The sequence below is a fragment of the Leptonotus elevatus genome, chromosome 4 (assembly GCF_054856555.1).
Source record: "Leptonotus elevatus isolate MCC_2025b chromosome 4, RoL_Lele_1.0, whole genome shotgun sequence".
Taxonomy (NCBI): Eukaryota; Metazoa; Chordata; class Actinopteri; order Syngnathiformes; family Syngnathidae; genus Leptonotus; species Leptonotus elevatus.
Genome location: NC_141242.1, coordinates 23,304,335 through 23,318,763, shown reverse-complemented (window position 1 = coordinate 23,318,763; position 14,429 = coordinate 23,304,335). Strand labels below are relative to the sequence as shown.

General features: G+C 38.4%; 2 protein-coding genes across 6 annotated transcripts; both read right to left on the bottom strand.

Annotated features, from left to right (window-relative positions):
* Positions 1–10: 10 nt before the first annotated feature.
* On the bottom strand, positions 11–3,976 carry cyb5r2 (cytochrome b5 reductase 2). Its single transcript, XM_086074539.1, has 9 exons — positions 3,821–3,976; positions 3,525–3,668; positions 3,381–3,453; positions 3,191–3,297; positions 1,980–2,109; positions 1,779–1,862; positions 1,618–1,703; positions 1,444–1,543; positions 11–554 (listed from the first exon to the last, which is right to left on the bottom strand). Exons 1-9 carry the CDS (start codon positions 3,875–3,877, stop codon positions 382–384), a joined length of 954 nt encoding a protein of 317 aa, XP_085930665.1. The 5' UTR covers positions 3,878–3,976; the 3' UTR covers positions 11–381.
* Positions 3,970–14,002, bottom strand: ovch2 (ovochymase 2). Of its 5 annotated transcripts, none has more exons than XM_086074537.1 (16): positions 13,827–14,002; positions 13,664–13,764; positions 13,500–13,597; positions 13,252–13,424; positions 13,086–13,181; positions 12,851–13,005; positions 12,081–12,282; positions 9,668–9,700; positions 9,496–9,586; positions 9,145–9,278; positions 8,568–8,711; positions 7,306–7,430; positions 7,136–7,229; positions 6,895–7,026; positions 6,756–6,809; positions 3,970–4,619 (listed from the first exon to the last, which is right to left on the bottom strand). In XM_086074537.1, exons 1-16 carry the CDS (start codon positions 13,897–13,899, stop codon positions 4,495–4,497), a joined length of 1,830 nt encoding a protein of 609 aa, XP_085930663.1. In that variant the 5' UTR covers positions 13,900–14,002; the 3' UTR covers positions 3,970–4,494. The 5 variants fall into 5 exon arrangements, 3 of the variants coding, with proteins under 3 accessions (XP_085930663.1, XP_085930661.1, XP_085930662.1); XM_086074535.1 differs by having other exon boundaries at positions 3,973–4,619; positions 9,496–9,595; XM_086074536.1 differs by having other exon boundaries at positions 3,973–4,619; positions 9,496–9,595; positions 13,664–13,761.
* Between the last annotated feature and the right edge of the window lie 427 nt (positions 14,003–14,429).

Below are 14,429 nucleotides of genomic sequence, written 5' to 3'. Positions count from 1 at the left end.
AGACATATAGCCAACAGATAAACATTGTTAAATTAATCTTAATCCTCTCTATGATGCATTTAGCTATTTTATGACAACAAACAGCTAATTTAGGCAGTTGCTATGTGTTCGTGCCCGCAAGGACCTCATGAGTAGCCAGCGGGCCTGTTAGAAAAATAGCTCAACAGTGATGGGAGATTTTTTTTTATTATTTTTAAAAAGTGTGAACACTGGCAGATATTATAGAAAAAAACTTGCATTTTTGACATGTTTATGTTGCATAATTATTATGAGAAATCCTTAACATGATCTGTCTTCACATAAATGAATATCAAATTACTATACAAAGTGTTAACAACAACAACCAGCATTCTTACAGGAACTATCTTGCTAGTCTCAACATTAGTATGCGAAGATGTGTTCTGTTTTGTATCCTAGCTCGTCCAGATTTGGCAGACACGCATTCTGGATCATCGGAGAAGGGCCACACAGAACAACAAGAACGTCTGCGGACGGAGCAGGCAGGTGAGCCTTGATCATAGTCGAGGTCACAAACCCGGAACTGTACTTCCATCCTACAGAATTAAAGAGAGGGGGAGACAGAGAGAAGAAATTGACACAAAATACTGAAAGGGCAATTAACTGGAACTCTCCTTAAATTGTTCCCTTAGCAAAGGAATACAGTAGGGTTTGCTTCTGCGTAATGCATGTACATTTATCACGACAATAAGAGTCACAATATTACATTTAAAACAGAAAACAGCTGTTGTGGGAACCATAAGTGAGAGTCCATTTGAAAAACATACAACTGTGTGATAATTAATTGATGCTCTTGCTCTCTTCACAACAAAGGACAATTTGGATAATATCTGTGTCTGACAAATAAGGTCTCCATAACTAAAGCTAATTATTACATTTGCAAGTGATTAGACTGTGTTGCAAAATTAGGAACAGCTTCTGCTGGCCTGCAGGTCAACCAAAACTAAAGTACTCCAAAGAGCAAAATCACTACTGTGCTTCCAATGAATAATGATCATGGATCTGTTTTTCTGTCTGGAACGAATGAAGACACAGCAAAGCAGAGTGGGAACATCTTTCAAGGATTTCATAACAGAGCTTATGTAAAATATTTTGCCCGTTATTTTCTTCTCGCTTTAAGGATTATGCAAATGTGCATATTTCTAAGCTACTTTAACACTGTGTCAGAGCTCCAATATATCTCCCTTCTTGGTCTGCTGGGATTTTCCTTCAGTCCGCACGTTTTTGTTAGCTTCCTCGTTTGAAAAATTCAACAGTGCAACCAAAGGACTAAAGCTTAAAGACTTTCTGTTTATACTCGTGCTGCCGATGTCCTATATCAATTTATCATCTAACTTTTGGAATAGCTAACATATTCGGTCACAGTACGCCAGTATTGTTACGAAAGTTACAATGACCCTCGAGGTTGAAGAAATGCTTGATTACCTTCACTAGGTTTGTCCAGTGTAAACCAGAGCTTCAGCTTGTCAGGATGGCTTTTCTCCACTTCGTGAAGCTCCTCCCTGAGTAGAATATCTTTCTCTGCCTGCAGTACAGCAAAAAGATACATTTAAAAAAATGTAACTAACTGTATAAGGAAAAATACAGTACAGAGTTGACCTGGTTGGCGAAAATAAGATGGCACATCGTGTTGTCAGTGGGGTCTGCTGTGATCGTACGAATTAACTGCAACATTGGTGTGATACCTGTAATGGTAAAATACTTAATTAATTTTACTCAAACATGACCTCATCTTACAATTAATATAACCTTAAACGAACCTGTCCCTCCAGCAATCATGCCAATATGTTTGAACTTCAACTTCCTAGCTTCTGACTTCTTGTCTGGTCGGATGGAAAACTGACCTGATCAGAGAGAAAAAAGAAGCCTGCATTTCTTATCACCTTGTGCAACAGTGACATCTGCTGTTGTAATCATGCACACGCAGTACACTGCAAGTAAGTTTATAAACACACACATACCCTTGCCCTCATACACAAGCAGTCCATTAGGTCCCCTGAAGTCAATTACGTCTCCAGTAGCCATGTTGTCCAGGTACTGCGACATTTTCCCTCCGTCTGGGAATGAGGGGTGAGTGTTCTTATAGTACACCTAGAAACACAAATATGTTGAGTTTGAAAATCAGTTACATTGAGGACATTGTGGAATGAAATGTGGGTTTAGGCTGTTGGGTTGGACATTTATGACGTACTTTCTGTATTGAGTAGGATTCTTTTCACAGTCAAAAACATGTTAGGTCAGTCTAGGTCTTCACCAGAAATGCTCACCTTTGACTTCAGCCTCACCATTTATATAGTGTCCAAAAGATGTCACATTTGCTTGTTATATTGAAATTAAATTGATTGCGCTTATGGGAGGGGCCATTATCCCACTACTGTATTCCTTCAATACCTACAGCAGGTCTGCAACCTGCGGTTCACTGTGTAACCCCCCCCCCCCCCAAATAAAATTGTAGAAATTAATACAATACATAATTATTTTTAAATAAAATATTATTTAAATTAATCATTAATCAAATAAAAATGAATAATTAAATATTCAAACAATGTCATAGTCCAATTTTTAAATTGTCAGAAAAAGAGAGACAAAAAGTAGATTAAAAACGTTTTAAATATACCCAAAAATGTCCAAAAGGTGATCATAACATCTACAAAAAGAAAGAGGAAAAGCAGAAAATTACCATAAGTGTGCATAAAAATTTCAGAGAATTTATCAAAAAGAAGGCATAAAAGAAAGTTAAAAAATGTACCATTAAATGTCCAAAAACAAAAGAAGAAATGTAAAAAAAAAAAGACCATATGTCCATAAAATTGTCAAAAATGTCAGAAAGGTCTAAAATAAAATAAATAAATCCCCAAATGCAAGACGAAAGGTAGAAGAAAATTAATCTCAAAGTATTGGATGCTGCATATTTTTCTGTTATGGTACACTTCTAATTAGCTCTTGGGCCCTAACACTAACACACGGTTTCGTTCGTAACAATGTTCAAATGTTTTGCGGCTCCAGACAGATTTGGGGTTATTTATCTGGCCTAAAATGTCTCTTATAACAGTAAATGTTGCTGACCGCTGGCCTACAGTATTTGACCAAAGTGGGACAACAATGAAGTAATGACACTTTGCTCAAATGTAGTTAGTACATTTAGGAGCATATGCTGTCAAGTTGTTAATACCTTGACAACAAGGTCAACGTATCCTTGCTGGTCATCACTGGAAACTGGCGTGTAGGCTCTGACGACCAGGCTGCCATTCACCTTGGCTGAGAGATACACGTGCTGACCTGGTGAAAAGAACCAAACATACACCTAATATAAATGCACTAAAGCAGTTGTAAATGATAAAGACAGTTGAGTGTTTTAGTACCAACTGGCAGTCCAAGGATATGATCTGAAAAGGGAAGGCCAAACCGAAATTTCTTTGTGTCATGGCTAATTTCCTGCAAAGGGACAAAACCAGAAAGATAAAAGTGAGACTGATTGATAGACAGTGTGTTTTTATTCAGCATACCTGTTTATCAATGAGCTTTAGAGGATATTTAACCGCGGGATCGAGCAGGGTGACGGGCAGTTTCTTCTTGTTTGCAGAGCCGCTCATTAAGAAGTACAGCACACTTACAGCAACTGCACACACAGTTACCACCACAGACAGGAGCTGCCACATAGACGTTGCATTCAGTTCAATGTGTTAGCAGATTTGTAGTTCAGTGAATTCATAATTGTGCATGCATTATTATTTTCAGTGTAAAAACAAACAAACTTGTCAAAGCCTTAATTACAGAACAGGAAACTAAAGATTATTCTCACCATACTTGGATCCATAGTTGTAACTTGTTCGGTGTTGAAGATTGCTCTTCCGTTCATGCAGCCTGGAAGACCAGAGTCCACTCAGTGCCTTTCACTCCCAGCACGCACGCACACACACAAGCAAGCATGCTGGGGGAGTTACCCATTCTGTTACTGAAACGTTAGCTGATGAAAGCACCAATAGGAAGACAGATTTCAGCATGACACTATATAGTATGACATCACACTTGGACAGAGAGAGGGAGGAGAATAAACGGAGAAACTACAAAGACTGGTTGTCAGTTTAAATATTGAATTTATTGTAGTGAGTGATGACTTTTTCATTTCTCAACATCCACAATTAACATGGCTAATCTTGTACTTGCAGACTTATGTAGGTGGAATTACATTCATGAAAATGATATTGGTGTGTATGTATGATAAAATAAGTACACACCTTTTTCCATAATATTATTGGACAGAGTAACAACCTTCATTTGGACAAGACTACAATGACGGTTTGATGTGAGGCTTCCTAGTTAATTTAACATGCATCGATCTATATAACTATCAAGAGCAGTGAACAGGTTAACCATAACCTTATCTACTATACATAACATTCTATCATCTCTCTGACAACCATTCAGTTTTATGTGCGATACAAATGTCTTTCCAGCAATGCTTCATATCAGTAATTACTTCTCTCTCCCTGACGATTCTGTGCTATCATCTTCATCATCAAAGCTCCTCTGCTTCCCTCCCTGGAACCGAAGTCTGCTGCTGGACATTCCCACAGCTTCAGTGGTGTCATCCAAGTTCTCTAGGCAAGACAAGGCAAGGCAGCTTTATTTTTATGGCCCATTATATACACAAGGTAACTCAAAGTGCTTCACATAATTACAAATGAAACATTTACAAACAAAAATTTTATTTTATTTTGGAATTTTGTGCCATTTTTGGCCTTTCAGGGAGGTCATATTTTCACGATCTCCTCCTACCACAGAATTAATCGTATTCAAACAAAATTGGGTGTTTCATCTAAGCATGTGATGAAAAGTTACTGAAGGATTTTTATGGTATTTTGATGCAAATTGTTGCCGTGGCGATGCCCCGTTGCAAAGAATGATGCTGTTTTTTAAGGTCTAAACCTGGATAAATAAATACTCATGAGACTTTTCACATGCATAAATCCTGGCAAAATATTTATATTGAAAGGGTTCTTGTCCAATGGGTCAGTAGGCTATGCCAACGTGGCCAAGGTTGTAAGAATCCTAGTATTCAATAAGCGTTTCCTTAATGTTTTATCACCTAAACCATTCAGTGATTTATGGACCAGTAGCAAAATTTACATTGTATAGAGTATGGGGGGTAGTCAGTCACTACATATTAACTTCTTTTTTTTTCAGTAAATACATTCATAATATTTGAAATCAACAAAGCATTATGTATTAATAGTTGAGAAGAATATAAACATATGGATAGGAACTATGCATCTCGTGCTGTTTTATATCTCAAACATCCCCCCATTATGTACTGTAGTTTGTTGTAGCCCACTTGAAGGACTCCTATGTAGACTAGTCGGTCGTGAGTTTCCTCATGACTGTCATTCTGAAAACATCTAAATTTCTAAACAGTTCAAAGGTGTTTTTGAGCAAGACAAACAAAACTACACTGGAACGTAACAGTTACACAACCACTTTTCTGTGACGTCTCTCTCTCTCGTGTATACATATATGCCCTGCAGTATAGTAGGATACCTCCACAAAAGTGTGTGTGCACGTGTAACCCGCACCACATTTGTGTAAATTATGTAGAAAGATCGTTTGTACTTTTTTTTTTTTGTAAAAGGAATTCAATGTCCCCAGTAACGTTTGCAGTACTTCACTACTAAGCCCACCAGGGGGTACAATTGGGTACAATTGTTTCATCTCTTGTTGCATTATGTACGTATGTATGAATGCAGAACAGAATATGTCAAAGTAGTTTCGTTCTCAAACATTTCTTGACTAAAGAGACGTCATTGAATGGGATTTATACAGGTGAACAATACCAGTTGGATGATTGTGATGCTCGTGAATAAGGACACGCACGTATGAAATTCATTCATTCACATCTACACAACGGTGAAGACTCAAAAAGCAATCAACATAATATGGAGTGATTTGACATGTAGAACTAAAAAGAGGTCTGACTATAACCACTTCCTAATGAATACTTGGAAAAGAAGGAGTGGCATTTTATAAGTCTCTAAGGTACAGTCAGAGACCCTGGAGAATGTTGCTGGCTTTTAAAGACAGACACGTGCTAGGCTAGGATGTTAACACGCATCTATCAAATCATTTACAATAAATAATCAAACACATTGGGCACAAACAACATGAAGTGATACACAAATACTTGAACACACAAACACGTTTCATTTCTTGTCATTTTGTCTCAATTTGTAATCTGAGCCAGATTAGTTAATTACAGCTGTTTAAGCGTATGAATGCAGGATGATTTTAAATATCCACATTATTGTACAAACATGTTGAAGTAAAAATGGGCCTGATGTATGGTCTTGTTTGTGACTGGGTTTAATTTGTGGTGCTAGTGTCACATGTCAGATTGGCATTCTAAATCGCCACTGATGCCCATTGCTTTGCACCTTCAATTTCCTTCTTCTATCTGATTTGTCCAAGGATATGAACGAGCTACATATTTTTGTCCTATTTCTGCTATGACAAAAACGGAGGTGGACTGCTTTGCCCTTCTATGACACACATGTTCCCTTTTGTAACTCTGGTACATTGATTTCTATTATGAGGAGTCTCACAATCGGGTTATTTAAAATGATGACAAAGCTTGAGAAAGACACAAGTTGAACCAGTCCAGTCCACCACATTGCCCTTCAGTCATCAACCACTTCGACATGTCACTTTGACTCAAACTTAAACACACATGTAAAATCACCAACCTGATTTTTTCCGGCCTCTTCGACCCGCTTCTCCTCTTTTGTCGTCAAAAAAATCTTCAGGGGAAAGTGATAATTTGCATTTAATGAAAAGTTCCATTCATTGTGAAGTCCTTTAGCAAATCTGACTTCATGCACATACCCGTAAAGCTAATAAATGCTATTGTTGCCCTGAACCCTCGATGCGAGATGCTACTGTCCGAGGAGAACTCAAGCACCAGGACACTTTGGTAGGACAGGACGGGTGGAGGAATACTGCGACCACATAGCACCGCTTGACAGATTTAGTAAAAGAAGAACAACTGTTGAATAAATATTAAAAACTATTTTCAATTCATTGATGCTAATGATGCTATGATAGAGTATCTGATTAAACGTCACACCGATCTTCTCTGTAGCCTGCACATCACCCAGGACACTGAGGGAATCGTACAAGCATCCATCGGACTCCTCCAGATCAAAGTCAGCAAAATCCAACTGAAAAATGAACCAGCAAAAATTCCTTTAAGCTTACAGTATGGGAGAAAATTTTTTTTTGGTGGAATTTGTGTACCTTTACAATATGACCTTGAGGAGCATAAACCACCCAGCGAAGAGAACAGTTGGACGTGTAGTAGAGTGGGTAATTTGGACTACTTATAGAATCCTGCTCCTTTACTACAACAATTGTACTGCATGCTGATAGGTTGCACACACACAGGGAAATAAAATAAAATAAAATCTGGATTTAATGAAAATGTATCACTCGCTCATTCTCTACTTTGCCAAAAAGTGCATAATAATGTCTATAGCAGGCATCACTACACAGACTTTATGATCACTTGTACAATATAATGAGATTTAATACAACAGTAATATAATATGTTCCGCAAAGATTTAACCAAGATAACAATGTTCTGTTTGATTCTCCCATTGAAACTCACCTGAATGTCAGGTAAGGCACAGAAACAAAAATACTGTATTAAACACTCATGAAATAGTTCAGATCTCCTCCAATAATAAATACTGTCTACATCAGGGATGGGCAATTAAATGATGCAGGGGGCAACAATTTTTCATCAGTGCTACTCGGGGGCCACATAGGACCAAGCATTTCCTAATGAGATGGATGACAAAAATACTGTTTTAAATACAGACAAAATACATGCTCTTCATATATTTAATTTGTGATTATACATTTTTTAATGCGTGTATATCCTGCCCGGCTTGAAGCAAATAACAAAATAAACACCAATTGTAATTGTTTCCCCAGTGCTAAGGGCTCTCATGCATAAAAATAAAAAAAAAAGATTCAAGGATGGCACAAAACTGCTTAACAGCAAATTAACATTGAGCGCAAGAATTTATTTTGTGCCTTTGTTTTCACCAAAATTAACTCATTCAAAATGTTAATGTATATCATTCAAAATCCGCAAAAAAAAAAGAAGAAAAAGTATGCCTACGCATTTTTAGTATAGGACAGTATAAGACCCAGCGTAAGCGCAGCTCAGGGCCGTATATAGAGAGAGTTTGCCGACTGTTTCAGCAGGGTAACAAGATGGCGTCCATATATGTCATGTCAATCACGTTGTGATTGGTCACGCTGTGATTGGTCAACTGCTTTTCACATGACATATGGACGCCATCTTGTTACCCTCCTGAAACAGTCGGCAAACTCTTTCTATATATGGCTCTGGTGCAGCTAAGACATATCTGCCATCTAGTGGTGAATGGTGATATTGTAACTTAAAACTACAGTCAATGCATATTCGCAATTCGGCACTCACAAATTCACTTTTTTTTTTTCTAAAAAAATATTTTTAAGGTGTTCCCTACCAGGATTAGGATCTCTGTGGACAACTTGATGCAAAACCGTGAAGCCGCTTCCTGCGCCATTCACGTCAGATGAGAAAACAAGAGTAACACTCTGTGTTTTTTTCAGAAGCACTCGGTCTGGAAGGACATTTCCACAGAATATTCCTGTGCAAATAAAAATAAAAGGATGTGAACGTCACCAACAGCAGCAAGGTTGGAATGACTGGACATAAATAAAAAAAATGTCCCCCTCCATTTTCAATTTGTTCATTTTTTTCCCACTTCAATCTAAGTTTAACAAAGGATGTCATTAAAAAAGTTATAACTGCCGCTATGTACTTTTATTTTTTGAAGGTCATGCCAAAGCCCATTTAGATAATCAAGTATCAAATGTGGCCACCACTATACAGTACGTGCTTTTCTCAGAATTGTAATCAGTGGGAAAAAGTCCTGTTGCTACATCTCGTTGAAGGAGTTAGTTTTGTTGCAGATGCATGTTGCATAAGGTGAGATTTTGTAGATGTTTGACAACAGCTAGCTTCTGATTGCACAAGTCACCAGCTAAAAACAAAAGTGCGTGTAAATGTGTGTGTCTCACCAACAGGCCTGTCGCTTCCTATTAAAACAGTAAGTCGATCGTAGTGACAAAATGAGTCATTCTCCAAGTTAAAATGATTAAACTGCAGTAGAATGCTACAACCTGGAGGAGCATGGATAGTCCACACACATAGCCTGTTCAGACACACAATGGAAGAGAAACAAATAAATGGTCTAATTCAGGTATAATGGTAAATAAAACATTAAAAGGTAGGTAAAAAAAACAACTATTTTTATTTATACATATATACAATAAATAATTGTAGTATATTACTTATTGGATCTGAATAAATGCAGGTTTCCTTTTTTGTTGTTACTGTAGTATATTTATTTGTCAGCTGCTTTGACTTACTCATTGTTGTCATAGTGATCAACGTAGGGGAGAGGGTTTCTGATTACCCCTTTACTTTCAGTTATAATGCCATCTCTCACACTGCACAGTCCTGAAGCACCTTGAAAAAATATTCAGTAATACATCGTGAAAGGCAGATGGATATGCATTGCTGATGAAAGGAAAAGCTTACCTAATGACTTCTTTCCCTGCCACTGCTCATCAGCTAAAGCAATGAAAAATGGATAATGAATTTACATGAAAACACTGCTTGGCCAAATAAAAATCACCCCATTGAAGTAATAAAATAGGTAAGTGTTAAATTGGATAATTGCAGCAGTAGTAATCTACTATCCTTTATTTCACATGGGAAGTTACATAACCCATCTAAACGGGGCTAATGTGTGCTATAATCAACCCTCGTTTACATGTAGATTGTGTAACATTATGGCATTGGTATTACCACCCTCTTGCCACCTCCGTTTACACACAACAATGCTGCTATGACGCTGGCCAGTGTGAATGTTCATCATTCTGTCAGTGATGTGTGCCAACATCGTCATTGCATCGGACGACATGCAACATTCCAAGGACAGGGACAAAACAAAGGCAATGTTAATACCTCAGGTGACAATGCTTCCGTCTATCCCTTTTTTTTTTTAAAGGACTTTACTCTTTCAAATGAATGGCAAGGCAGAACTTTTAGCACAGAAATAAACTAGCAACAGGGCCAGTTGGTCTATTTGTGCTCCTGGCTGTCATCGGAGCCTTTAGATTCACCTGAGATCAAAATGGATACAACAGTCATTACATACTTTAAAGTTGCTTGTGGTCAGAGCAGTAAACTCGGTTGGGGAGAATCACATCTCACACTGAAAAGTGTAAGAAGTGTTATGGAAAAGAATTATTCAGTACGTATTAACATAAGTTTATAGCCTACTGTATTGTGGACACCTGTATTTTCGTTAACAAAGGGCTTTTCATTCCTTGGACAGAAAGCAATACCAAAGTAACCTTGAACTTTCTTCCTCCCAAATTCTTAACTAGGCAGCATAAAGAATCTTCCCGTGATTCTTTCTGCGCACTCTCTCACAGACCACCACCATTTAAACTGCCGGGTGAGACTAGTGTATATTTGAAGCTTCAAATATGTTTTCCAGACTGTTTCATTCATCTCGCCGAAAATTCCACAACAGAAGTCACAACTGAAGAAAAAGCAGGGTTGACACTGAGTTTCATTTTAATGGGTACAGTATGTCACATGAGCAACTGGTCCCAATGTTAGCTGGCACAGATAAAACTGCAGCTTCCCTGACAGGATAAGTTCTATTGACCGCTTGATAGAAATAGTGTCAATGTATGTTAAAGGTGGGGTCTTTAGTTTTGTCCGTTTGTGTTTGTAAACAACCAATTCAAAACTGACTCCTCCCATTGCTCAACCCCCACTCTATTCGTCAACAATGCGCCTGCCTTCAGCGACACGCTGTGATTGGCTGGAGTTGTAAACATGGACTTTCCGCCCACAAACGTCCCTGTCATAGCAAAACACAACAAAATGGCAAAATACGGGCTGGGGTTTTGGTGGATGATGACAAAATCACCACCACACATTAACAGAAGCCAAGAGGTGTTGATTGAGAAAGATTTCATGTGTATACATCCAGTGTATAAGAAGTGTTTATTTCTGAGTGAAAACTAAAGACCTCACCTTTGACAAATAAATACTAAAATAAATACTAAATTAGAATGTGTTCATCTTCATGCATGATTTGTTTGTTTTTATGGGTTCCCTAACTTGTACTTGCACACCGCACTTCTGCCATGCCTTGCCGAAATCCCTGCACTTTGCTTTCACTTCACAACTACAAATCCCTTCATGACAGAATACCACATTTTATACCTTTTTTTTCCCCTTTCATCTGTCTAAAGCATGCATCTCAGCTCAGCAACCTTTACTGTCAAAAGAGCCATTTTAGGCCAAATAAATAATAACAAAACCGGTCTGGACCTGCATAAACCTTTGAACATGAATATGGACATATTCTGGTAATTCTTTGCCTCTCTTCTTCCTCTTTTGAACATTTTATGGGTTTATTTTTGTATTTTGTATTTTTTTTTTTACCTTTTATTTTAATTTAATTTTTTACATTTTTGGCAATTTTTGGGATTTCGTCTTTTGGACATTTTATTGTTACTTTTTTTATACTTTTTCTTTTCTGACATAAAAAAAAAACTGAGTTTTTGGGCAATTTTGTTTACATTGTATGATAATTTTCAGCTCTTTTTGGACATTTTATGATGACTTTTTAGTAATTTTTAGGTATTTTTAAAAACCTACCTTTTGTCTCTTTCTGACAATTTACCAATTTGGACTCAGACATTTTTTTTATATTTAATCAGTCATTTTTAAAATCTAAATCCTTAATATATTAGAATTATATTTTATCTAAAAAATATATATGTGAAAAATTAATAATCATTTCTAAAAAAATTTTTTTTTAAGAGATCCACAGGGAGTCACAGGAGAGGGACTAAAGAGCCACAGGTTGCAGACCCCTCCCTGCGCTAGACATATCTAAGGCAAACAGGGACTTATTTTGACTCACCATTTTTCAGTGTGTACTTTATCCAGGGCAACAACAGCCTCACATCGGTAAAAATGCCTGGAGATCCTCTTTTGGAAGGCGGCCGGCTGCTGTTGGTTCCCCAACTGCGACCGCATCCCTTACCCCAAGAAGTTATGCCAACTGCCTCCCAGCGATCGCTGCCAGATCTTGTTTGACATACCAATGGACTCCCTGAGTCCCCCTGGGAAAAGGAAAGGATTTTCATTCAGCACCCCCAGATCAGGTCTAGGGGAAAGGAGAAATTTGGGGTGGACACAATAGCAAACTATAGATGTGTCCCAGTTAAGGGGTTGCATTCTTCGGAGAATGGTCTAGCCTTCAAGGGGATTTCTGGTTGCAATGTTCGGCGGTTTCAAGATGAATCCCACCTCCTACATTCTCAAAACATGCATGCTAGGCAAATTAAAGACGTTAACTTGCCCGAAGGTAGACATGCAAGTGTGAAGGGCTGCATGTTTATATGTGCCCTGTGATCTGATGCTCAGCCAAAGTAAGCTGCTGAGGTCTAGCTCACCCATGAACAGGTACAGGCGATAAACAGATTGATCAATACGTTTGATTAAACTGTGCAGATGTTAAAAGTGTCAGAGTTATAACAAGGTTGGACTCTGAAGGAACGCAGTGATTAACAATGCCGGTCTCACTTTTACATTCATTGGAGTAATGCACATTGGACTTATGGGCTGTTCAGCGATCTAATAAAGTGAAAATTGTTGCCAAATACAAACAAATGCAAACGTCACATTTACCTGACAGGTATCTCTCCCTCCTCTCTCTTGTCCTGCACAAACGACTGTATTGGCCCCATTGTGTGCCCTTGTGACAGTCTGGAGAACATATTTACATTTGGCTGGATCCACCAACTCCAACTGAACCTCTCTCAGAATGGCAGGAAGACGACCTCCTGGTGGCAGAAAAAAAATACCTTAAATGGAAATTTGCTCACATAATATGGAATTTAGCTGTAGGATGAAAATGACTTGCGTTCCTTCATCCTGCCCCATCCACCAACAATGCAAGTTGCCTCTGGTGAATTGGACTCATCAGGTAGTGGCAAGCATAACGGCTGGACAAATGATCCTATTAGAAAAGTAAATCAACCAATCAATTTTAGTAGGTCTAACTGACAATGACTATGATGGCACCCCACCGAGTTGAATAGTTTGATCCAGCTGTGCCAGTGCCACATCAAAGCTCATGGGTACGTCATGGTGGTATTTCTCATGGAATGAGACCGATTTAATGGAAATGACCTGTTCCTCTGCATCCTCTACTCTCTGGTCATACTCTCCCACCACCACTGTAACACCGCTGAGAAACCCTCTAAAGTAAAGCAGACTCCAATTTGAAATGCAGTCATTGTATATAGAAGGGCTATGCAGGAGCTGTAGAACATACTTTGAGAAGGACAGAAAGCAATGTGCAGCTGTCATAATCCAGCGGCTGCTCAGGATGACCCCTCCACAGAAATGGAATCCATTCTTACGCAGGGACACCTATTCAAATAATAGTTAGCTTGCCTTGATCATAACTGATAAGTCCAAGAATGGTACACGACTAACCAGCCATGGTTGTGATCCATGTATTGCCTCAGTCCCTCCAACCACCTTCAAAAAAGGAGCCATTGGACTCCTCGCCAGAGGAATGCCACATTTTGAACCTGCTGAGAGGATGAAGACTTTAAAAACATCTACTATCATGAACCTTTATTTCTTTGATACTCACCTGCCTGGAGAATATTGCTGCATGAAAAGAGAGCCAGTAGAGCTATGGTAGTCTTTAAGGCCAAATAATTCATGGCAGTGTTCTACCAGTAAGACAGAACTTCTGTATGTCTGACTACCTGCGTGTGAGACAAACACTCTCTCTAAAAAAAAGAGAGGGAAAACCAAAAAGCGGGTGGTTCCTAGTTAGGATATCAAACCCACAAATGGAGCCACAATTTTCCACTGACTGAAAGTATATGCAGGCTCAAGGTCACCAATGGTTTTAAAACACTAACCCGGATGTGATAAAACAACCTGTGAGGAGGGGGGAAACATCTTAAAACACTCAGCTAACAGGTCAGAGTTACTGTATATACAATATATTGAGGCTTGACATATAATATAATGCTCCTTTGGAGGGGGGGAATCTATTTGTGTCCTTTTACAATCGTCTTGCTTCTTTCACAGTTCCTATGAGTCAGTAAGCTCATTGTTATTGCTTGGCCATACAATGCAGCGCGCAATGAACAGCATGACCTTTAAGGTAAAAGCTTTACAAGATGAGATACAGGAAACTCAGCCTCTTTCTGAATATCAAACGAGAACAGAAAGACAAAGGATT